Raw genomic sequence first — 24027 nt, forward strand, 5'->3', positions numbered from 1 at the left:
CTGTTCTGCTTGGGGAAAGAAGCCTCTGGCAGGTACTGGGCTACGTGCCCTTGGAGCCTCGACCCCCGTCCTCACACTCACGTGGAGACTGAGGTTCCCCGAGGTGCCATGACCCAGCTGAGGTTGGGGCCTGGGGCCCAGGTCCTCCCAGTGCACATCTCTGTCCTCCAGGGACAGAGAAAAGAGGCAAGGACAGGGAGTGCATGCAGTTAGGTCCCCTGTAATGTTGAGTTCTCTCTTCATCCTTCAGTGCCTCCATCTCAGCTGTAGAGTGGGGTGACAGTAGCACTGCCCCTACCTGGTTATTTGAAGGTTGAATTCTGTGATCTGTGGATCGCGCCCATCCCAGGGCCTGGCATGGAGACAGTGCCTGCACATTGCTGCCGATCGTTCTTGCTCTCATGATTCATTTCTCTCAGCTTGGGACTCCTGCTGACAGTGGAGAGCAGTGGTTCCAGAAGGGGTTGGAGGAGGATAACAGCCAAAGGGTTCAGGAGGAGACACCTGATGGGGCCGTCTGAGATCGAGGGCATCCCCAGGGCCCAGCTGAGGTTGGATACCAAGGATTTCTGGTAGCAGCCCTGCAGTAGGGGCCGGGAGATTTGGGACCTGCGGTGCCTTGGCTGTGGCAGTGCCAGGAAGCAGAGAGGGTTGGGGTGGGCGGGGGTGGCAGGAGAAGAAGCATAGCCCAGGACTGTCCTTGTCTGTGCTGGGAGAGGGCTAGAGCCAGCCCACTGTGCTGTGAAGCCAAGGGGCCCTCCCTCCCTCCCTCCTCTGTGCTGCCCTGGGGCTCAGTGACCTCTGTTGTACAACTGACCACGTGCTGTCCTGGCTGTGCCTTTCTCTAGCTGTGCCCAACCTGCTCCGAGAGCTCCCCAAAGACTCCATGTGACCGGCGAGTCATCCCAGTGGCCAGCCTCTTCCGTCAGGCCTGTCAACTGACTGTCTGGTGATTGAAAGGAGGAACCAGCACTCTCCGCTACTCCACCGTCCAGGTCAGTGGGGTTTCAGGGCACCTTGGGGACGCTGGGGAGAGGTCAGGCCCACGGGCCATGAGCTTGGAGTGCCGGTGCGTGAGGTTTATTGACATTGCAGTTCTGCGTTTCCACAGTCCACGTGAGGCCCAAGGAGCTCTGGGGAGATGAAGTTCAGCTGCCTCTCTTTCCGGCAGCCCTAGGCTGGTTTTGTCTTAAATGGGGTCAAGACTGTGGAGACGGGTTGGCGTCCCCTGCTGAGCAGCCACCGGGACTGTACCATCGCCATCCACATTGCTCACAGGGACTGTGAAGACACGGCCTGGAGGGAGCAGCTGGTGGAGAGGCTGGGGAGGACCCCCGCTCAGGTTCGGGCCTTGCTCCAGGAAGGGGAAAAGTACGGCTGTGGAGTGATAGCTGGCAAGTGCTGCTGTGCCGACCACCGCTCAGACACCTCCCAGGGCTGCCCCCGGGACCTTGCTCAGGAGTTTGGTGGCTTGTTTTCTTTTGAACTGCTGTGTGTGTGTGGGCAGTGTGGTTTCTTTCAGCAACAGACCTTCAGAGGGGCAACAAAGGGCCCTGACCCTGGGGTTGGTTGGCTGAGGTTCCCCGACCCAGGGTGAACCCTTTCTCCATCCTGGGCCTCCGTTCCCGTTTGTGATGCAATAGGCAGGGTGAGCTCTGAGTCTGCATGTGGGGTTTGCCTGTGTGTGTATGTGCTTGCGTGTGCGTGTGTGTGGCAGAGATCCTGAGAGGCAGCACAGCACACAGAGTGGGTTGGACCGGCCTCTAGCCTCAGACTGCTCCCTGGCTTCATGCGCCTGTCCCACCCCCAGTGCCTGCTGCATACTGGGCAAGTCCCCTAACACCTCAATGGTTGAGGTCCCACATCAGTTCCGGTTACCTCGTGAAGTGCTTGGGGACCCGCTGGCTTGTAATTTCCCTGCAGCGGCCGGGGCCATTGTGATCTGTACCTGCTGCCCTCAGCAGTCTGATTGGGATCTGCCTGTTATTTTGGTGGGGTTGTTGAGGACAAGCCCCTCTCCTCATTGTCTCTCCCTCGGCCTCTCCCAGAATCCCGTGGACAGAGTTTGGCACATGAGAAGTGCTCACTCAGAGTGACCCACTTCACTCCGTGTCCATTGGGCGATATCATCTTAGTCTCTGGTGGTTGTAACTTTGAATACCCATGTTATCTGACAGGCAGGCCCTGGTTTGTGGAAGGAAAAACATCTCTGTGCTCCTCCCTTTGTGCACAGGGCTCGTTGACATTGGGGAAACTTTGCAGTGTCCAGAAAACTTAGCTCCCGATGAGGTGGTGGAACTGGAAAATCAAGCCGTGCTGACCAGCCTGAAGCAGAAGTTCCTGACGGTGCTTCCAAACCCCAGGTGGCTGCTGGAGCCCATCTCCAGGAAAGGCGGAAAGGATGTCTTCCAGGTAGACATCGCAGACGACCTGATCCCCTTGGGGGAGGAGGCCTGACGAGCGTGGGCTCCTCAGAGGAAGGTCACCGAGAGACCAGCTAAATCGTGACCCAGCAGCTCATCGTCACACGGTGGACGTGGAAATCGGGTTCGGTGTGGATTGGCACCGCAGTGGAGCGTTCCCCACTATGTGCTGTTCACGTAAACAGATTCTCCACTCACTTAGATGCAGGGACGGGGAGCGGGACTTTCCTTGCAAGATGCCTCTCTGGGCTCAGTGACAGTCTCAAGGACTTTGACCTTCAGGAAAAAGGGAAAGCTGCCAGGGAGTTCTTGGCGCTGCCACTCATTTTGGTCCAGCTGATTTCTGGATTGACCAAAGAAATATGTTTTAAGAGGAATCGTTAGTGTTCTCCCCTGTCTTTGTTCTAGTCAAACTCATAGAGTGTTTGCACAGCATCCAGGGGACATTGTGTGGAGGCTGGGAGGGGGCGCTGAGTGATTGCTGGAGAGTGACCAGCCCTGGATGGCCTCATTCCTGATGAAGAGGACATCAGACTTGGAAACAGAGCACCTGTCCTTGCAAAAGACTTTCTCTGCTGTAAAAGTGTCCCTTGGCTCATGGGGCATGCGTGTTAGACATGTCACACAGCTACTTCATGTGTGAAGAAAGGAGCTTAAATACAGCTCTTTCGGGAATGTGATAAGTAGTGTTGTTTATTTTGTAGGAAGTCTTTTTTCTTTCTTTGTTTTTGGTAATTTGTTAGAAAAGTTTCTAATGGTTGTTACCTGTGAGCATGATGGGCTTTCCCCCAGGCATTGACTAGAATGACCTGTCTCTTCTGAGCCAGACTGCAGTGGTCGGACATCCCTGGGCAAATGGGCTGGCCCTACTTTGGAAGGCCCCTGCCTCTTAGGCCAGGGACATTGAGCTGCTGATCAGAAACTTCCTGGCATCATAGATGGGACCCATGAGGAAAGACCCTCCTGTTTCAAGATACGTGAATAGTGTAAGGTGATAGCCCCAAGGTCAAGAGTCAGGCTGTTCTGTGTCCTGACCACCAGGCCAGGCTCAGGGAACAAGGTCTTCCTGGGCTTGCCTCGATACTCCCTAGCCAAGTCCTTGGCTGAATGTGTGAAAATGCTTGTTCTTCAAATGAAAGAGGACAACGGGGACCAAAGCCTGTTTGGGGCCGGGATTTCCAGCCTCCTCAGGCTTATCTGATGAGGTGTGTGTAGTATCGCAAGTTAGAAAGAACACCGAGTCACAATTCTCATTAGATTGTTTATTTACTCCCTCAGAGTTTTGCATCATGGCTGTAAAATGGTGGTTTTTATCTGTCACTAGTGACCTGTGAGCTTAGGAACGTGGATTGTCCTTAAAGTGCTCACATAGTGCACACTTATAATCTGAGGAGCTTTCCTGCTCCTCGTCCTCGTCAGGGGCCTCAGGTGGAGCCATCACTGAAAGGGAAGCCAGCAGGATGGAATAACAGGTATTGTACAAGAACATCACCGAATCATGATCTGGGTAATCTGGGGGGCTGGTGGGTGGTTCCTCTGCACCGTCTCCTCCGCCAGTAGCCATGGACTCAAACAGAACATTCCTGGACGTGCCCTCCCCACTTGGGCTGCCTGGCTCACTTGGTTCACGATTTTCTGTGGCATGTCCTTCTACACTGCTCACAGAGTGGACATCAGAGCACATGACCGACCAGGTGTCAGTGGGTCCCTGAGCTTTTGGGGCTTCCTTTTGGGCCTTTCTGTCAGTTTCTATGGTGGGTTCATTTTGACAGGTTCGTGGGGAGCGCCTCGTAGCTGCTACCTGCTTCTTTCTCTTTGGAGTTGTTGTGCTGGTCCCTGGCTGAGCGGTAGTTCTCACGTTGCCTCTTTGGATGTTCTCGATGAGCAGAGGCTTGTCTCTCCTAAAGTTGGAGTTACGGTAGATCTGAAACAAAATCAATCCTGTTAGTCATCCTGGGAGCAAATATTCACCCCCCACCCCAATCATAATGGTCTTGTTTTCCTAGGGAGAAAAGATCTTTTTAACTTGCTGGCAAGTTTCATTTTGCCCTAGAGCCTGAGCTCGCTCAACATACGTAATGCATAGGTTAAGGTGCATCTATCTCCTTGACATTAACTGAGCTCTCAGAGTCTTTCGTCACACCTGCAGATTATCTCTCGGGGTGGTTGTTTCATAGGAACAACTATACCTTCTCATCTTTCCATAAATAAAGTCTCACGTGAAAAAAGTTATCCTCAGAAATTAAACCCTTTCAGTGCATCATTCATCTTGGTCTACTAGGAAGATGTTCGCCGGACGGAGAACATGGGAAAGAGGATGCTCTACCTTACCATCATTCTCTTGTTCCCTGGAGAGTGAACCGAAGGGTCGTTTGGACGTATTTTGCTGAAGCCGTAGAGGTTCAGTTGGCGGATAAAATTCTTCAAGCTGTCTGTTTCAAAAATTCTCCCTGGGCCTCTCCGATGAAGAATCTCCCTCTGGAAAAGATCCTCTTCAATGATCACGGTGTCTCCCTCGTCATTCCAGCGCACAGATGTGAAGGCGTCGTCCTCAGCTACCATCCAAAGCTTTCTTGGGAAGGAGAGCCCGAGAAGGTGGTGGTTTTCTTCCACGTGGACGGCGCCTTGGTTTGGGTCCTGTGGTCGCAGGTTGTCTTGGGGGCCTGGATCTTGGCTCATGGCTTGGTCACTGTGGGTCTCCAAAATCTCCCTGGAATCCAGATTTGGATCCAGGGATGAATTAGTTGGGACCCCTGTTGCTGGCTCTCCGTCACCCGATGGGGCCTGCTTGACTTCATCTATCTGGTCGGTACTCTGACTAGCCATGGAGCTAGTCTAGGTCAGGAGCACTTTCTGTCTGAGATCATATCCCTGAACTCTCAGGTCAGAAATGCCTTCGGTCAGGGTGGGGATGCCCAGTAAATACTGTCCACAAAATTCTAGAGTCTCGGTAGTGGGGCAACCGGCTGCTTAAGTCATCATTCTCTTTAGTTGTCACATGATGTCACAAGGGTCACTTGCAACTGGTCTGGAGAGGGAGCCCTGGCCAAGTGTGGGGGAGGGGAGGGGTGCAGGGTCCCAGCTTCTCTCTTTTCTAAAAGGAGAGAAACGTTTGGTTCAAGTTCCCAGAAAAGGCTCCTATCAGCTGCCAGGCACATTGTTTCATGTGGCCCGGCCCTGGATGGGTTGAGAAAGCACAATCCTGTCTCCACTCCCACCTCTAAAGACAGGTTGGGGGACCTGTTGCTGACCTCTCTGATGTGCTTAAGGGCCAGGCCCTGGTTAGTCCTAGCTTGGCTCCCACCAAGACTAGGCAGGTCATATGGGCCACTGGGGGACTGTGCCTCCCAGGAGACGGTGGTCCCTAGCAGGCTGATTTGCCTAGTCTAGGTTGATAGCCCCCTCCTTCTTCGTGCTGCTCCTGCTTCCTGCTTTGGTCTCCTCTAGCTGCTCCTGCTGTTTGGTTGGTCCTGCTCAGATGGGCCCAAACAAGGAGTCCTGTTTTCTTGCCTCTGGGTCAAGTTGTCCCCAGAGTAGTGCTGTGCTGGAGCACAGTGGGAGTGCTTCTGATGATCCTCAACCTCAGTGTCACCCAAAACACCTCAAACACACTATTACCCACAGCGTAGGCACGGAGGTGGATGGCCGCATCCTCCACTGTGCTTGGGAGGGAGTCTCCTCTTGTACTCTGCTTGCCCTCAACTCATCCCTCTCCAGGTTGTCTTTAGTTTCCATTTCTTCACCATAGAAACTCTTCTGGTTGTCCTGGACGAGCTCACTTTGGGAACACCTGCATGTGCCCTTTTCAAATCACCTTCCACAGCTGCTTGCATACAACCTCCCTTGAGGCTTCCTCTAAAGCCCTATTTCTTTTCTGCTTTAGAGTGGTTTGGCTTCTGCTCTCCCAGATTTCTGGCCTCTCACTTCCAAATTGGATCTACTTTGGTACTTCCCCTTTTAATTCCTTGATTTGGGGGGTTTAGCACCTGTTCTGTTCTGTTGAGACAAAGCATTTCACTGACCCACTCCCCTGAGCCAGCCCTGCTCTCCTTGCCCCAAGCCGACCCCCACCCTCGACCCCAGTATCCCTCCCCTGCCATTACCTGGATGGTAGGTCCATTGAATAATTTTGTTTTCCGTTGGGTTAGATACTTTTCAAAGGGCCTACCTTACACAGACTCACTCCCAAAGAAAATTCCTACTTGTTTAGTTAGATGTAAGAAGACAACATGAAGATATCCATCATTGTGTATGTGAAAATAGATGAGAGTGTGGCTGTGGAATCGCACAAAACCCAAATGAAAGTTGTCCTCACCACAGAGGAGAGGATACGACAGTGAATCTGGTGATAAGTGTTCTCTAGCTGTTGCGGACAACTTCGTTCTCGGGAGATAGAGTGGTACCATGGGAAGGCCCTGTCTGCAAGGATCTCAGGTCCTTTGTCCAGGCTGCCACTGAGAAAGGTCATTTGCCCTCTCTGAGGATCAATCCTTTGTTTCTAAAAGGGGAGTGCAAACAGGGCTTGAAAGAGAATCTCCCAAGATACCTTTCACTCTGGGGACTGTAATCCTTAACAGAGCCCCGAGGTCTACATTTGGGCTTGGTCTGTGGTCTTTGTGCTTCAAAACAGGTTTCCAAAGAATTCATTGAAGAAGTCAGTTTATCCTGTAGGGACATGCCCTCAGACGCTAAGAATTTAAATGGAAACCATTGGTGGCTTCTCAGAAGGGGCCTTCTTCTGATTTGGATGAACTTTGGATGAACAGCCATCTCCCTTCAGTTGCACAGCAGAGTATTTTGCCTCAGTGAGTTCTGTAAAGACTGAGAATGAAATTTCCTTGTGGCCTGTGCTAGCTCATGAACTCGGCTGATGACTTACACAAAGGGATTGAGCCGTTTGGTGGGAGAAGAGAAAATGACTCAGGAAACTGCAGTCTGGCATTCTGCAGAGAACCAGTATTTACTTGATGTCATTTAGGCACTCTTGAAGTCCTAAGCCTTCTGTAGGACCATTAGCTCATGGCCTTTGTTTCAGGATTTGCCGAATTTCTGCTGTGGATAAGAACTAGGACACGAGGCTCATCTTGTCTTCTAAAGATGAAATCCTCACGGTGCTGACTTCAGTCTAGTTGATGAAAGGCATTATGAAAATGGCTTCCCTCGACTAAGGCTTCTCCGTCCCAGAATTTCAACCCTGTGCCCTGTGGCCGCCAGTCCCACAGTCTTTATTAGGTACCTAGGTTTGAGAGAAATGATTGGTTGGCTCTTCAGTGCTCCAGAGGCCCGAGAGATGACGTGTACGTGTCCCTGCCTTATGGACCAAAGCCCCAGGGTCAGGTGACTCTAGCAGATCACAGCTGATTGGACTCTGAGGACAGCCACCCCAGAGGGAAAGTGATTTCAGTCTGGACTTGCTGTGGGAAATGCACAGCCTGCAGCCATGGAGAAAGTGCCTAGCTGTGGGCTATGGGGCCCAAGGCCTGGGGCTGCCAAGGGGCAGGCCTGGCTGTGTGGTCTTTTTGCCTCCCCCTCCTTCCAGCCCCCCTTACCCTGTAAGTCCTGGTGGGAGCTGCCTCCTTACTCTTCTCCCTCCCTCCCAGGCACCAGCCGTGCCCCTGCAGTTGGTCTACCTCACATCTGAGTGGTCTCTCAGCTATGACTCAGACAGAGGCCCTGGTGACATCGAGGCCTGCCCTTTCCAGTCTCCTGGCTGCAGGGCTCCTCTTACCCACTCACGCAGCCCTCCAGCCGCTTTCACTCACTGTCTTCTGGGCTCCAGCCCTGGGCCAACCCCACTGGGCCCCTGGCACTATTGTCTGACACGCTGGGAGCTCCTGTCAGGAAATGTCCTCCTGCTACCCCCTCTATGGCAGTGCCCTTCTCTGTCCAGAGGCCACTCAGCCTGTCTGGGTCCTACTCCAAGGCCTCTTCCTCAGTAAGGCCTTACTCCCATCCCAGGTCCCCCTCATGGATCCTTCCCCACAGTTCCCACAGCCTAGCTGCCATGTCCAGTCCCAGTCGGAGTGCTCCTGCCCTGCTGTGATATTGGGTGCATCTGTCTCCCCCTCCAGACTAGGAAGAAGGACCTTGAGCATGGCAGGGACCATTATGTGAAACCAGTGCCCAGTATACATGTTGGAAAGAAGGAAGTTCTGTGTCACCAGGAGCTGGGTTGGGTTTTGTGTCCTTGAACACAGCTCTGCATTGTAACAGCAATGATAGGAGCAGTTGTGGAGGCCTGCTGCATCACACTGGCTGTGCGAGCGCTCTGAGGGTCTGGGCCATTTGCTCTTCAGCTAGTCCATGGACAGGGACCAGGAAAGGCCCAGCCTAGGCATGGCAGGTGGAGTTTCAGGCCCAGCTTCCACCCGGAGGAAGAAGTAGAGCCGGAATGGGGCCAACAGCCTCACCCCCATAGGGGGCCCTTCTGTCTGCCATGAAGCCACCGGCAGACTGCAGGACAAGCAGCAAAGGAGAGTCTTTGTTGTCTGGTGATGTCTCATTCTGTGGTGGTCCAAGGCTAAGGGCACGCCAGGGAACGTGTCCTTAGAGGCTAAAAATGGCATGGGGACCACTGGATTAAATGTGCCTTTCTAAAGGAGCCACGTGCAAGCCTTGTTAGCAGTCTGCCTCCCCTCCTTGCCTTAGACAGGGAGGCCTGGATTCTAGGGATTTCCTCGAGGCTTACTCTCAACGTTATCCCGGTTGGAATTGTGGTGTTAAAGTCAGTCTCAATCAGTCTCTCTCTCTGGTGTAAACTCTTTGAGGATTGGAAACAGAACAAGTCACCTGATGATTTTTGCTTTTTGGAGCCCCTGGAAAAAGGAAGACAACTTGGGAAAGAGAGGCCATCTCTAGATAGAGATAGACTTGTAGAGCTTTAAAAAGCAGTGTTCAGGTAGTGTTATACAAATGAGCCAAGGATGGATGACCTGTGTGTATGGGCCCCTAGGTTGTATATTTCTTGACAGCAGTCTGGGTCCTGATGGCTTAAAAACCTGCCAGCCCCCAACCCAAATGTTCACATGTCCGATTGTTTCACACAGTGCTCATACTAGCAGAGTTTTGGTCCTTTAGAACCTGCCAAACCTCAACACACATCTGCTAAGAATAGATAAAATAGAGCCTTGTGGCCCTAAGACCCCAGGCCACTCCCCGAGCTGCTGAGCGACTTTGCTTTGACATGTGGGCTGCCTCTCCGATGCCTCTTTCCCAACAGCTCCCTTGCCTTCCCCCCTTAGCCCGGTCCTGCTGCTGTAACAAAATACCACAGACTGGGTGGCTTAGAAACAACAGAAATTTATTTCTCACCATTCTGGAGGCTGGAAGTCCAAGATCAAGGCGCCAGCATGGTGGGGTGAGGGCCCTCCTCCTGGTCCCTAGCCGCCACCTTCTCGCTGTGTCCTCACATGGTGGAAGGGGCTGGGAATCTCTCTGGGACCTCTTATATAAGGTGACTCCCATCCATGGGGGCTCTACCCTCATGATTTAAGCACCTCCCAAAGGCCCCGCCTTGTAATGCCATCATCTTTGGGGGTTAGGGTTTCAACAGATGCATTTGAGGGGACACAAACATTCAGACCATAGCGCTCCCCTTCTGATAGTGCCCTCCTGACCCATAAACCCCAGGATGATCTCATGCTGTGAGGGACTCCCCTCTAATGCAACCCTGTTGAGGCACCATCCTGTAAATCTGGTGTTGTGTTGCTGCCTCTCCTGGTCATCTCTTCTTCCTGGGTCAGCCTCCAATCCCTCGAAGCCCCTACGGTTGGCTAATGAGCTCTTATGAAATCAAGTGTCTGACCCTTAGAGGCTGATGATTATCCGACCTGAGGTGTGTCTTTTTCAGGCGTCAATTGGGAGGAACTCTAAGGCTGAAAAGGCAGAAAGGGCTTAGGACAGCTTGTCACTTGGACTTGGACCCTCGCTGTCTGGCCTTGCAGTGTCTCGGCTTTCCTGCTGCTGCAGAAAAGCCACTGACTCCTTTTGGACCCCAAACCCACCAACCCTAATTGACCAACTTTAAGATAAAAGCTAAAACTGTCCACGATGGGCTGTTATAGCCTCAACACGAGTTGTGCTGAATGGAAAGCAGGCCAAGCTCGATGAACAGGTCTTGGACTCTGGAACTGTCGCAGATTTGGGATGCCCCTCTGTGGGCTCCAAATCTGTTAAAGTATCTTGAGTGCTGCCCTGCACCGTCTGGGTCTTTTGCAGATGCCCGCGATGAAGGGCTTGATATCGGATGGGAACAAGTGAGATGGAGCCGCTCATGGGCACTGCATTTCTGAGGTGGGTGATTGCACTCCTAACTTGGGATGCCTGTGCAAGTTGTACATGAGAGGAGGGCCAATCATGGGGAATGGGATCCACCATGTACTTCAGCCAGATCCCACTTAGACCCCCTCAGGACGTTCCTCTGCCTTTGAGTAGGCGGGTTAGTCACAGTTTGCAACAAGGACTGACTGCCTGACTTTTCCCCTCACCTTTCTCCTGGTGCACGCACCAGGCAGTGTGAGTGTTAACGGAGCTGTCCCCAGAAAGGCCTTGCCCTCTTCTCTACCCCTCACTGGATAAGCGATCAGGATGAAAAGGGTTATGTAAATCTATTTTGAAAGTTGCTGACATGTCGGGATTTCATCCTGACCACATCCTGAACATGACATGTCTTTCAGGCTCACTTGTATGAGGATGTTTGTCTGTGAAAATGCCTTTGCCCCTCTTGCATACAATCCTTTCAGGTAAAAGGGTCTGGGGGAGAAGAGGGGATTATGGAAGCAATGTAAAGTTTGATCACTGAATGGGACACACTGATTTTGGAATGATGAAGGAAAAACATAACCAGCCACCGGGGGATATGTGGTACAGGGGAGAGCTTTTTGATCTTGGTTTTCCAGAACTGCTCCTGGAAGCTTTACCCTCTTCCTGAAGGAAAACTCACCATGCTGCCTTTGCAAGCTGCTGCAAGTGATGGAATCCAAACGACTGCGGAGCCTGGGAGCACACCTGACAGCACTGACTATGACACACCCTGGGGTGGGCCCAGCTCTGGCACTTTCCGCTCAGAACAGCTGCACCACACGTCATCGACACTGGTCATGGACGCTTTTGTTTGGAACAAAATGCCTTCAACACACTCTCTGGCCCCCAGGGGACTCCCTTGTAGTCCTCTAGCTAGGAGATGGGTCTCTAGTCTCCTGACACTGCTGTGCACTTCCCTCGAATGGGTCTGACTCACTGGCCAAGTGGCAGGAGCATAGAGAGAGAATATGGAAATTAATTTAAAAAAACCTGAACTATATTGAATTGGAGTCAGGAAGGCCTGTAGGGGGAGATCTTATGCCCTATGATATGTCCTCCATGACACCAAAAAGGAAGAGGGGGATGCCTGCATCTTGGACAGGCAGTAAAACTACTTTACCACTGAAGGAAGATTTCTCTACTCATCCAGCAACAGCCCAGCCAATGAGAAGATATGCCACTCTGAACTGTAACTTCCCCCCAAAGGACCTTCCTCCAGAACAGCCCTTCCATACTCCCCCTTTTTCTCTACAAAAGCACCTCCCCTCCTTTCTTTTCCGAATTTGCCTGTGGTTTTCCATAGCATGCACATCCCAAATTGCAATTATTTTGGCCATTCCTGAATAAACTCATTTTGAGATAAAATAACAGGCAAATTGGCTTTTTAAGTTGACAAGAGAAATAACAGAAGGGATTCCTCTCACACTTTTGGTTCCCTCTGGCTTCTTTCAAGTTTTCTTCCGCTTTGATTTTCTGCAGTTTGAATATATGTCTGGCTGCAGATTTTTTGTTTGTTTTGTATCCTACTTGGTGTTCTCTGAGCTTCCTGAATCTGTGGTTTGATGTCGTGAATTTGGGGATGTTCTCAGCCATTATCACCTCAAATATTTCTTCTGTTCCTGTCTCTCTTTCTTCCCCTTCTGGAATTCCACTACTGAATGTTTCACCTTTTGCACTTGTCCCACATTTCTTTTTCTGTCTTTGTTCTCTTTACATTTCAGTTTTGGAAGTTTCTGTCGATGAATCGTCAAGCTCGCTCATTCTGTCCTCTGCTGGGTCCAGTCTATTGATGAGCCCATCAAAGGCATTCTTCATTTCTGTTACAGTGTCTTTTTTAATATTTTTTATTGAGGTAAAATAAATATAACATAAAATTTACCATCGTAACCAGTTTTAAATGCACAGTTCAGTGGTATTAAGCACATTCTTATTGTTGTGCAATCATCGCCATCATCCATCTCCAGGATTCTTTTCATCTTGCAATACCCAAGAAACTCTATACCCCTTAAACAATAACTCCACATTCCACCTTTTCCCAAACCCTGGCACCTATCATTCTACTTTCTGTCTCTATGACTTTGACTACTCCAAGTACCTCATATAAGTGGAATCATACAGCATTTGCCTTTTCATGTCTCGCTTATTTTACTTAGCACAGTGTCCTCACGGCTCATCTGTGTTGTAGCATGTTGACCTAAAACAAACAGCCAGTTATTTTACCAGCAAAATGGGTTCATTCGGGAACAACAAAGAACTGCAATCAGTGACATGTGGTCCGTGGCAAACCACAGGCATCTCCAGAGAAACAAAGGAGGAAAACATTCTCTTATGAAGCTGGGTGGGGCTGTTATGTACAAAGAGTCCATTGGAGGAACTTGGAAGTTCGAAGTCTAGTGAGTTTTCATTGATGAGTTATGGCCGTCTCTCATTGGCTGAACTGTTGCTGGACAAGGAGGAATTTCTTCCTCCCTTCGTTCTGCTGGGGTGGTAAAGTATATCACTTCCTGTGGGAGATGCAAGGTATGTCTCTTCCTGTTGGGCTCTGTAGGGTGCATTGAGAAGCTTGTGCATGAGAGATCTCTCTTCTGGCCTCCTGACTCCATTTAAAATAAGGTTTCTGTATATTAGTTGTCAGCAGAATATGTCAGAATTTCCTTCCTTTTTAAGGCTGAATAATATTCCATTGTACGTTTGTACCACATTTTGCTTATTCAGTCACCTGTTGATAGACGCTTGGATTGCTCCCATTCTTTTAGTGTCCTGACTCTCAATTTCAACATTGGGGGGGTGATTCCCACACATACAACAAGATATTCTCAGACACGAGAAGAGTGTCCAATGTGGACGAAAATAATCCATAACCAATCTATAAATGAACATTTGGGAGAGTTTATTCTGAGCTAGAATGTGAGGACCATGGCCCAGGAGAGTCCTTCCACAAAGGAGCGGAGCACTCCAAAGAAGTGGGGGTATACAGAGTGGTTATATACCCTCAAAGAGGATGTTTCACATATGATTGAAATGTCCCTCTTACAATAGTCACAAGATTGCCCTGTCGGCACAGCCCTTGATAGACCCAGCAGGCAGAGGGTCTGCTATCTTGGCAGGCGCAGCAGGAAGCAAGTCTGTTGTCTCGAGCTGGGTGGTCACAGGTGAGCGCAGCAATCAGTTCCTAGCCTAAGGAAAGATGCTTAATCTTTAAGGAAATGCCAACGTTGGGAGGGGGAGGGAAGTTGCACCTTTATCTCAAGGGCCTTTGTTCTTGCCATAGGGAATGTCTAAAGCAGATATACACTGCATGCTCAACAGCCACAGTCAGGCCCTTTTGGAAAAACAAGGTCAGGCTGAATTAGGTTTACACCAAATGGCTTCCTCATATACTCCAATATATCCTATTGCTTGCCAATTCTATTTGTCACCAAGAATTCAACTCAATTCTGACACTATCTACCTGGAGACAGCACCAGATTCCGGAGGTAAAGGGTTCAGTCCTACAAGACTGCCCCACCCCCGACTTCAGATGCCGGTTGTAAACCCAGGTTGTTACCCGTGCTTCTCGTTGAACGGCTATAGGTTGGAGGTTCCAATGACCCCCTCCAACTCAGGGTGCCAATTGCGAATGCAGGTTATTATATACTTCTGACCAACTGGCTAAAAATCAGAGGTTCCCACGACACCCTCCTCAGGTTAAATTAATTTGCTAGAGCAGCTCACAGAACTCAGAGAAACGTTACTTACTAGATCACTGGATTATTGTGAAAGGATATAACTCAGGCACAGACAGATGTAGAGCTGCATAGGGCAAGGTACATAGTGATAAGAGATTTTCACATATTGAAGTATATGGGGTAACTGTTCGACTTCAAAACTGATTTGGCTTGAACTAGAAAGCCTGACTTATGGCCTATCAAACATACATTGTACATCTGCTTATCCACTAAAGGAATCTCTCTTGAGACAAAGAATGCATACTTCCCCTCCTAGGCCCTCTTGGTGACAACACCCTATTGGTAATGCCCTATTGGTAACGCCCAAATTAGTTCTTTTCCTGGCATCATGTTGACCTGCTAATTTGCAACTGAATACCTCTTTGAAAATGTATCCTGGGGGTGTTTAATGTATCTTCTTTGTTCTAAAAAGATAGAAGACTGTACTGAAACTCATGCTTCTCTGGAATGCCTTCTAAGGCCTTCCGGGTTATAATCCTCACTCTGGTTCATAATAAACTCACCCCAATTTTGATTTATAGGTTGGTTATGGATTATTTGCGTCGACAATAGGAAGGGGCACAGAGCTTCCATGCCCTCTCCAGGCAGACCACTGTCTCCGAATCTCCGCGTCTTCACCAACCTGGAAGCTCTCCAAACCCTGTCCTCTTGGGTTTTTATGGAGACTTCATTACATTGTCGTGAGTGATTAAATCAGTGGCCATTGGTGACTGATTCAACCTCTAGGCCCTCTCCCCTTCATAGGGGTTGGGAAAGTGGAACTGAGAATTCCAACCCTCTAATCATATGCTTGGTTCTCCTGACAATCAGCCCCCATCCTTGGATGGGGTCCAAAAGTCAGCTCATTAACATAACAAGAGACACCTCTGTCACTCTCAACGCTTAGAAAATCCCAAGGGCTTTGGGAGCTGTGAGTCAGGAACCCTGGACAAGGAACAAATATATATGAGAAATATATGTTGATCATCTGAATGACCAAATATATATTTTTCTCAAAATCACAATGTCATACCCACATCTTAGCTACTATGAATAATGCTGCTATGAACATGGGTGTACAAATATCTTTTTGAGACCCAGCTTTCAATTCTTTGTGGTACATACTCAGAAATGGGATTGCTGGGTCATATGCAAATTGTATGTTTAATTTTTTGAGGAACTGCCATACTGCTTTCCCCAGCAGTGGTGTCATCATACATTCCCACCAACCATGCACAATGGTTCCAATTTCTCAACATCCTCTTCAACAGGTCTTAATTTCTGGGCTCTTTTTTGGGAGGGGTGGGGGGATAATAGCCATCTGAATGGGTGTGAGATTGTATCTCATTGTGGTTTTGATTTGCATTTCCCTAATGATTAGTGATGTTGGGCATCTTTTCATTTGCTTATTGGCCACGTGTATATGTTCTTTGGAGAAATTTCTATTCAATTCCTTTGCCAATTTTTGAAAAAGGTTATTTGGTGTTTTTGCAGAAGTGACCTATATCTATATGTGCTGTCATGGGAATATCCCACATCCATCTTATTAGGTGGCAAAGGAAAGTGAGAGATCAATATGTACGTCATTACCTATGCACATTAAAAAAAATGCCACATATTTCATAGCACATTTATTTATGAAAAAGCCTAGAATAAGCTTTGAAATAGCATATAGCAGTATGTTATTGGTGGCAAACTCAGAGGAGAGGGATGAACTTGGGAAGATTTTTGTAAATGGAGAAATTGTGATTTAGCTCTATTTTAGAATTTTTTATAGGAATATATGCAATATATGTAATATATAATACATGCAATATATATTAATCTGTATATTACAAAGTATTTTTATAAACCTAACAACAGCAATAGCAGCTATGTCAATTAAAGTTACTGCTAGCGTGGGCAACAGACCAACCCTGACATTTGAAAGGCTAGCACAACAAAAGTGTATTTGTTGTGCACATAAATTCTGATGCAGTTTACCAGACACCTTCCATTCTAGGTGACTCAGGGATCCAGGCTGCTTCCATCTTTTGGTTCCACCATCTCAACATGGGGTTACCGTGTTTACTGGTGAATTGAGAGAGAGAGAGAATGGAACTGGTATACCGTCTCTCAAATGCCTGGATGTGACAAACAATGCTTCTGCTCAGGTCTGCCCTGGCAAAGGATTGTCACATGACCCTCCGTAACTACAAGTGGCCTGGCAATGTAGTGTCTCCTGTGTCCAGGAAAGGCAGCTAGACAAGATATGGATAAGCACTGAAGTCTCTCCCATGCCCCGTTACATAGTAGGTGCCCAACACAAAGCAACCATTATAACTTGTTAGGACGACATCCGTGTTCATTGTGTGGAGGAGTTTCTGAGGTCACATTTGCCTTGAAAGCCCCTGAAGTGTTAAGTGCCTACTGTGCAATGGATGCTCTCAAATACAGAACCACATCTCATTTTAAGAGTATCTTGTCAATCTCAGCAGGGAGGGTCGCCTTCTTTGCTCTATGGCACTTTTCTGCACTCCCTTTGCGATACCGTCTATAATCTCAGTAGGCTTCCTTCTGATGCAGGGGTGAAATCTTAACCTGTGAGTCTCGTCTACCCTCCACATGACTGAACTTCCCTGAACAGCGGCATAGGTGCCCCCAGGCTCACTGAAAGACAGGACTTTCCTGGGGGGCAGGTACCAGACAAGACACAGTGGGAGAATGGTTATATTTGCTTTCTAAATTTGACCAACATGTCTACCAGAGAACCATTTCTCACCTCCTAGGAGGATTCCAGGGCTAGCAGGAATTTGGCTTCAGTGGATGATTCCTCCTCATCTACTGCTTGTGATGAGGCGTTAGTTTCTGACCACTTTAATCAGCTCTTTCACCTGTGTATGTGTTCAGTTCCCAGCATCAAATAAGGAGCCCATTAAAGTCCTACTGCAAGCACCAGGATGGCTTCACAAACCCTCTGTGTAGATTCAGGGTTGTATCTCAGGTCCCAGTAGATTATAGGCGCCATGAGACTCTACTCACAGCCCATTTGACAAACAGCGAGTGTGTCGAAGGCTCCCAGGGAGGGATGACCAGGTGTCTAAACGTCACAGTCCAGAGTAACCTTTCCCATGAAAGTGGCTGTGGCTCTCTGACAGGATCGAGGGTGAGCTATGGGAGGGCCCGTGGTCCCCTGCAGGGAGTAGGAATGCTCTGTGTCACGGGGAGGGCAGGAGGTCCTGTGCAACCTTCAGAGAGGGCGGCAGCAAAGACCCTGTAAGCCAGCCAGGTTCCAGAGTTGGACAGGAGGACACACGGGGAAAGACCAGGGGAAGGGTGCTGTCATGTGGAAAAGTGCTGAGACTGGACAGAAATGGAGACACCCGGAGGAATCAGCCCTCAACAAGCCTCGGACCATCCCCAAATTGTATTTGATTCTCATTGTTGCCTTCCTTCTTTAGGCCTGCTTTCACTAGCTGGGCCTCAGGGTCCTAATTTTGTCACCTGAGAGACATCATGGAGAACTGGGAAGAGAAATGAATGAGGAGTCAGAAGGTGGGCCGCAGGCTGGGATGAGTGGCAACAGCGTGGGCTCTAGATGAATCCAGACCGTTGTCTAGTCTGTCTGTCGCTTACTAGCCATGTGATCCTGGGAAAGTTACCAAGCGCTATGACCCTCGGGCTCTTCCTCTGTGAAGGCAGTGGGTTGGTGAGCCCTGTCTTGTAGGACTGCAGGAACGGATGGGATGTGTGGCAAACACCTGGCACAGTGCCTGGTATACATGGGAACTTTGAGGACTGGCAGTTATTTCTAGGATTGTTTTGATTCCAGACCTTCCACTCTCTCCTCTGGGATTTTGTTTGTTTGATGTCCAGGTCGTATTAGAGAACATGCAGTTCAACAGGACACGAAATAACTAATGAGCCAAAAAGGATGTTTCACAAATGAAACTCAGTAGATCTTCCCAGCTAGAGGATATATGTGAAAATTCGGGGGTGGGGGAGTCTTCCCAGCTGGATGGAACACAGAGCTCCTAGAAACAGAGTCAAGGACCGACTCCTTGCCTCCCTCCAAGCTGCTCTTCATCCAGACCACTACTTCCATTCATTTCACCCCACCAAAATCTAGCCCTTGATTACAATTGGCCAATTAAACTCAATTAAGATTAACACCTAACTTATGCTGTGGGCTCTGGCTCTCCCAGGCCTGGGAGAGGAGTGCCAGGCCACTGACTTCTGGGTATCAGTTCAAAGGAATGTCACCATATTTCTCTGAAATCCTTAGAGATGATGGATGTCAAACTCCTCGTTGTTCACTGTGTTCAACTGCAATGCGACAAGAGCCCAGGACACCTTCCCTTCCTGCCCAGGTGGAGATTTCTGTCTGGTTACCCGAGATCCCTAAGAAACTCTTCAGAGCAATTTTCCATTTCAGACTTGCCCCTCAGCCCTAAGACACACTGTGAGTCTGGCCATTGCCACCACCGAGCTTCATGATAATCAACTCCCACACAAGGAATCGCAGTTTCCCGAAGACCCACACTGCCCTGGCTTGGGGCGTTTACAAGTGAGCGTGCTCCCCTGGGGCTGCACCACCTCCCACCTTCTTTGACTTGTACTGGAGGGGACACCTCACCATCTTCCTTCTAGGACTGTGGCTACTAAACTCTCATTCTACGGGTGGGGGGTGCCCTGCTTATCCTCATGTACCCACTACTGACACAGGGCCTTCCAGAGAGCAGAGGCTCAGCAAAAGTCTGAGGAAGAAATGAGCCAGTGAGCAGGGGTCTTATTTATGCAGATTAAATTTCTCTGACTTTCTGATTCACTCAAGCAAATCCGGGTAGACTTATGTCTTTTACTTTCATAGTCTGACAGACAAGAAGGGATAGGAAGGCAAGAATTAAGTACCTTCTATATTTATTTCTGGATTTCTAGACTCCATCATTTTGACAGATAAGTTCATTCACATTTCCAGGAAATTGCTGTTCCAGGGCCATGTCATCCAGTTCGGATCGCAGACTATGATAGAAGGCGTCCCAATTACTTTTACAAAATAGCAAAACTCCTACTCTTGGACTGGATAAGTACAAATTCATATGTGATCAAGGTCATTCAAAACTTAGGCGCTGAAGCAAATTAAACCTTCTATTAAAAAGAAACATTTGAAAAATTCCTAACAGAAACCAAGATCCATCTCCAGGATCCATCACAGAGAACAAGAACCCACAGACGCTATCCACAGTGGCCTCCCACCTCGCCCCTCCACTACTTAGGACACTCACTGCTCTCTCATGAAACACGCAGTGAAGAAGCGGCCTCACTTCATGCCCAGCAGGAGAAGGTGCTGGGCATGGGCCTGCCCCGTGCCTGGCCGCCCTCGGGCTCAGGTGCCCCTTCCTCATCACTCACAGCCTCTTCACACAGGTGGAGGAAGGGATTGGGATCCCTGCTACTGACCCTGAGCAAATACTCCAGGACTTTCATCTTGCTGGTTTCAGCATGGGCCCTGGGACCCCACAGGAACTCGTAACGTGCAGGATCACTGCTGGGCACCTGCCGGTACTCCACGTACTGCTCCCGCACCCAAACTTTAGTGATAAGCTCCCTGGGCTCCCCGTAGATGAAGTGCTCCCTCCCGGCACGCACCCCCATGACACTCAGTGCTTCCCAGACGTCCTCCTCAGGGACACAGTCACCCTGCAGGTGGATCACACCCAGGAGCATCACCAGGAGGCCAGTCTTGGGCATGCTCTGCTCACCACTCAGCATCCCATCGTAGGTGAGGCCCAGGGTGGTGACCAGGACATAAGAGTGGTCGCTGGGGTCCACTTCCTTCACGTCAATGCCAAAGACAAGCTGCATGTGCTCAGAGGCTTGTCTGAAGATCACAGGGAAGTGGTCCTGGTAATCTCTGAGGACCGTATTCAGCATCTCCGCCTTTGTGGTGGGCTCCTTTGTGCGATACTTGAGAAGCAGGAACCCCACCAGGTCAGAGACCTTCAAACGTAGTGCATCTTGGAGCGAGGACTTGGCATCTCCCGGGTCCTCCCAGACCCTTGGTCCCTCCTCATCTTGGATGCTGGAGCCGTTGTCTCTGGACTGGCTCCATGGAGTGGCTGCCATGGCAGTGGGGGAGGGTTGAGCACTCGGATGGCCCTGTTCAGGACTCGTGGTCGCAGCCACAGCCACCTCCTCCAGGGTGCCCAGGAAGGGGACAGAGGGGGAGGATGAGGGGGATATGGCCTCCTCCTCCTCAGCCCCAGACAGCTGCGCATCCACCAGGCCCTGGGCCTCTCTTGGGTCCTGATGGTCTTCCTCACGCTTGCAGAGCTCACCCATCCGACCTAGATTCATGTCAGGCAGCGGGCAGGAGTGTGGGCAGGGGGTGACTGATAGAGACCCACGGGCCTAGGAGGGAGAGAGTTGTGAGTGGCCTCAGCTCAGAAACCCACCCTTGGTGGCTCTGACAACGGTGACTTACAGGTCTCTTCTTAGGGGTGCTCTCGGCTTCACAGGGATCTGTTGTCCAGGGCGGCCTGTGCCCTAGGGATCTGAGGGAAGAAGTGATAGGGCTCCTCAGGGAGGACCCAGCACAGCCTGAGGTTCTGGTGCTGGTGGTGGGCTGGGGTGTGGTGGGCTCGAGGTCTGCAGGGTCTCTTCAGTTCTGGCGTGGGGGCGCCCCTGGATGCATATTCGGGGTTTGTCCCTCGACTTGAGTCCTGGCACTGCCTGGGCCTCCTCTATCTGTGACCTGAGGACACAAGCCTCAGACCAAGGCCTTCACCTCCAGGTTCCTGGAGGAGGAAACACGGGGCACCTCAGGGTACAGACAGCAAGCAAGCACAGCCCTGGGACACCAGGGCTGACAGGAGGGGTGGGCCAGACTCTGTGAGGTCCCCACTGTTCTGGGGTGGGCAGTCCCCTCCGAGCTCACTCAGGGTCCTCACCTCTCCCCTGTCCTGGCCTGGGCCCCACCCCACTGCTGCCCTGAAGCAAACCTCTCAGAACAAGACCACAGACCCCTGAGATTGAGCAGAAGGAAGTGAGGGGGCCTCACATCTGGCCACACCTGCCCAGGGGCTAACAGGAGGCACCAAGGGACAAGAAGGGGTGGCCAAACTCTGTGGGTTCCATCTGTCCTGGGATGGGTGGTGTGCTCTGTCTTCACCTCGACACCATGCAGGGCCTGGGTCAACTCCATCTGTTGACCTGAGGCCACCCTCTTTAGGCCAAGGCCCCATGTCCCGAAGACAGAGGAAGAGGATGTGAGGGAAACTCAATCCACCCACCGATCCTGGTGCCTCCTGGTGTGTGGGGTCCCCTCAGTCCTCACCGTGACCCCGGCCAGGGCCTGGGATCCTGCCTCTGCTGACCTGAGTCCAGACCCTCTGACCAAGGCCCTTGCCCCCTTCCCGACACCACCGGTCAGGAAACGAGAATGGGCTCAGCCAGAAAGGCCCTGCCAGGGTGCCAGGGCTGACAGCAGGGCCAGGCCAGATTTCTGTGGGCCCCCTCTTTGTCCTGGCCATGGGGGTACACTCACTCCTCCCTCGGGGTCCTTGACTCTTGGAATGTATGTCAGCTGACCAGATGTGCTTCCTCAGATGACCTGACGTTGTCCTCGCAGACCAAGGTCCTCTCCTCCCTGAGCCTCTGAGAGAAACGGGAGGAGGCTGCACATCCACACCCACCCGCCTGCACCCACCGCTGACATCCCAAAAGGCTGGCAGCGGGGACCAGCCCCCGTGTCCTGGGGTGGGGGTTCCCCCAGACCTCCTGTAGGTTATTCGTCTTTCCTCCTGCTGGGGCCTGCCCTTCCTCCCAGTCCCCCGCCTGGGACAGCTGACATCTCCCCCTTAGACCAGGCCCTCTCCTCCTGAGGACCCCCACCTTCCCGCCCAGGCTAGAAGTGAGCGTGCCATGTGGGACCACCGCTGACTGTTCCTTCCAGGGCTGAGAACAGGGGACAGCCGGACTCTGTGCCGTCCGTTCTTTGCTGAGGTGGGGGGTACCTTCAGTCCTCAGGAAGGGTCCTCACCCTGACACCAGACAGGTCCTGGGACTCCACCCTCGGCTGACCTGCCATTGCCCCTCAGACCAAGGCCTCACCTCCCTGAGATCCCCCATCCCCAACCATGTGTCAGGAATCCGAGCAGGCCACATCCAGCCCTCGCTGCCCGGGGCCTCCCTGGGCCGAGAACAGGGGAAGCTGGCCTCTGTGAGGTCCCTTCTCTTCTGGGGTGGGGGGAACCTCCATGCCCTCCGTTCCTCCCAAAGGCTCCTTGTCTGGAGTCCGGGCAGATCCGGGACCCCTTCCTCTGCTGACCAGATGTGGCTCCCTCTGCTGACCCGCCGTCGCCCCACAGAACAAGGCCTCACCTGGCAGAGCCCGAGGCAGAGGTGAGTGGGCTGCACCACCTGCCGCCACCCCTGCCTGGGGTCTTCAGGGTGACAGGGGCAGGGCCGATTTCAGTGGGCCCCCTCTGCCTGGGGCCGGAGTCCCCTCAGAGTCCTCAAGGTATTCCTAGTTACTCCTGGCCAGGCCTGGACCCTTCCCTTCTGCTAACCCGAAGTAGCATCCTGCAGGCCAAGGCCACGATGCCACTGAGACCCCGAGCAGGAAGTGGACAGGCCACCCCTCCTGACATCCTGCCTGGCCTCGCAGGACTGACCACAGGGGCAGATTTCTGCTGGGGTCGCCTATGCCTGGGCCGGGGGTCTGCTCAGTCCTCCCTCGGGGTCCGGGGACCCCACCCTCGGCTGACCTGAAGTCACAGTCCTCATCCCCTGAAGACTCCGGAGGCAGAAGGCTGTAAACGCCTCCTCAGGTGGCCCTCTCTGGGGCCTCCCAAGCCCGAGCGCAGGGCCACAGGCTCCCTCTCTGTCCTGGGGTCCAGGGTCCTCAGCCCTCCCTCGGTGTCTCCCGGGGACACCAGCAGGCCCTGGGCCACCCTCTCCGCCCCTCATGTGCTGTTCCTATGACTGAGTCCCCAGTTTCTCTCAGATCAGGATGCGAAAGGCGGGAAAGGCCGCCACTGGTGATGGCGCCCCAGGGCCTCCCGGGGCTTATGGCAGGGGCGTGTTTCTGTGGGGTCTCCTTTGTCTTCCCTCAGGGTCCTTAGCTTGAGCCTGTCAGGTCCCGGGACCCTCCCTCTGTGGACCTGAGGCCCTCACTCCCCTGAGACCCCACGGGAAGTCTGTGGAGGTCACCTCAGGCCACTAAACCCGGGGACGCCCAGGGCTGATGGCAGGGGCCAGTGGGGGGTTACTCCCTGGGGTCCTTGGCCACCCTCTGCTCCTTCCCTGACCCCCAGCATGGCCTGGCCCCGCCTCTGCCCCTGAGTCCGCTCCCTCCCCCGGGCCCTCCCCAGCAGGCTCCTCTGAGGAGGGGGGCGGGGGCTCAGCCTGTCCATCCCCCGTCCCCCAGGGTCCCTCAAGGCTGACAGCAGAGGCAGACCTGGACGCCCTGGGTCTAGTGTTCTCCCTCCTGGGGCTCCCTGGGCCCCTGGCCGGGACTGGCCTCCTTCCCTCTGCTGCCCTGAATCCGGCCTCCCTCAGCTAGGCCCTCGGCGTCCCCAGACCTCCGAGGCGGAAGCCAGGGGACGTCACATCCG

The 24027-nt window shown here is 51.8% G+C and overlaps 2 protein-coding genes, 1 long non-coding RNA gene and 1 pseudogene across 8 annotated transcripts; 2 read left to right on the top strand and 2 right to left on the bottom strand.

Moving 5' to 3' along the window:
• Nucleotides 1-1141: 1141 nt before the first annotated feature.
• On the top strand, nt 1142-3103 carry LOC103544583 (protein EOLA1-like; annotated as a pseudogene).
• Nucleotides 3104-3133: 30 nt separating this feature from the next.
• Nucleotides 3134-5383, bottom strand: LOC139081345 (heat shock transcription factor, X-linked member 3-like). The gene is made up of 2 exons (XM_070606839.1): nt 4755-5383; nt 3134-4347 (listed from the first exon to the last, which is right to left on the bottom strand). The coding sequence occupies exons 1-2, from the start codon at nt 5247-5249 to the stop codon at nt 3760-3762; spliced, it is 1083 nt and encodes a 360-aa protein (XP_070462940.1). The 5' UTR covers nt 5250-5383; the 3' UTR covers nt 3134-3759.
• A 1115-nt stretch (nt 5384-6498) lies between these two features.
• Nucleotides 6499-16049, top strand: LOC139081346 (uncharacterized). 2 transcript variants are annotated; one of them, XR_011536424.1, is made up of 3 exons: nt 6499-10715; nt 11099-11164; nt 11321-16049. It is a non-coding gene; the product is annotated as an uncharacterized lncRNA (long non-coding RNA). The 2 variants fall into 2 exon arrangements; XR_011536425.1 differs by lacking the exon at nt 11099-11164 and having other exon boundaries at nt 10273-10715.
• A 3252-nt stretch (nt 16050-19301) lies between these two features.
• LOC103544422 (melanoma-associated antigen 8-like) lies at nt 19302-24020 on the bottom strand. 5 transcript variants are annotated; one of them, XM_070606845.1, is made up of 5 exons: nt 23871-24010; nt 22793-22993; nt 21957-22066; nt 20895-20964; nt 19314-20821 (listed from the first exon to the last, which is right to left on the bottom strand). In XM_070606845.1, exon 5 carries the CDS (start codon nt 20765-20767, stop codon nt 19736-19738), a length of 1032 nt encoding a protein of 343 aa, XP_070462946.1. In that variant the 5' UTR covers nt 20768-20821; nt 20895-20964; nt 21957-22066; nt 22793-22993; nt 23871-24010; the 3' UTR covers nt 19314-19735. The 5 variants fall into 5 exon arrangements, with proteins under 5 accessions (XP_070462942.1, XP_070462946.1, XP_070462943.1 ...); XM_070606843.1 differs by having other exon boundaries at nt 19317-21207; nt 23871-24020; XM_070606844.1 differs by having other exon boundaries at nt 19458-20964; nt 23871-23990.
• Nucleotides 24021-24027: the final 7 nt, after the last annotated feature.

This window comes from Equus przewalskii, unplaced genomic scaffold (assembly GCF_037783145.1).
Source record: "Equus przewalskii isolate Varuska unplaced genomic scaffold, EquPr2 contig_6882, whole genome shotgun sequence".
Taxonomy (NCBI): Eukaryota; Metazoa; Chordata; class Mammalia; order Perissodactyla; family Equidae; genus Equus; species Equus przewalskii.

Excerpts from the sequence above, each read along its gene's own strand:
- LOC139081345 (XM_070606839.1), bottom strand. The coding sequence starts at position 5,249 with ATGGCTAGTCAGAGTACCGACCAGATAGATGAAGTCAAGCAGGCCCCA. Across the intron at positions 4,348-4,754 it reads CAGGGAACAAGAGAATGATG|ATCTACCGTAACTCCAACTT; the intron begins GTAAGGTAGAGC and ends ATTTTGTTTCAG.
- LOC103544422 (XM_070606841.1), bottom strand. The coding sequence starts at position 20,767 with ATGAATCTAGGTCGGATGGGTGAGCTCTGCAAGCGTGAGGAAGACCAT.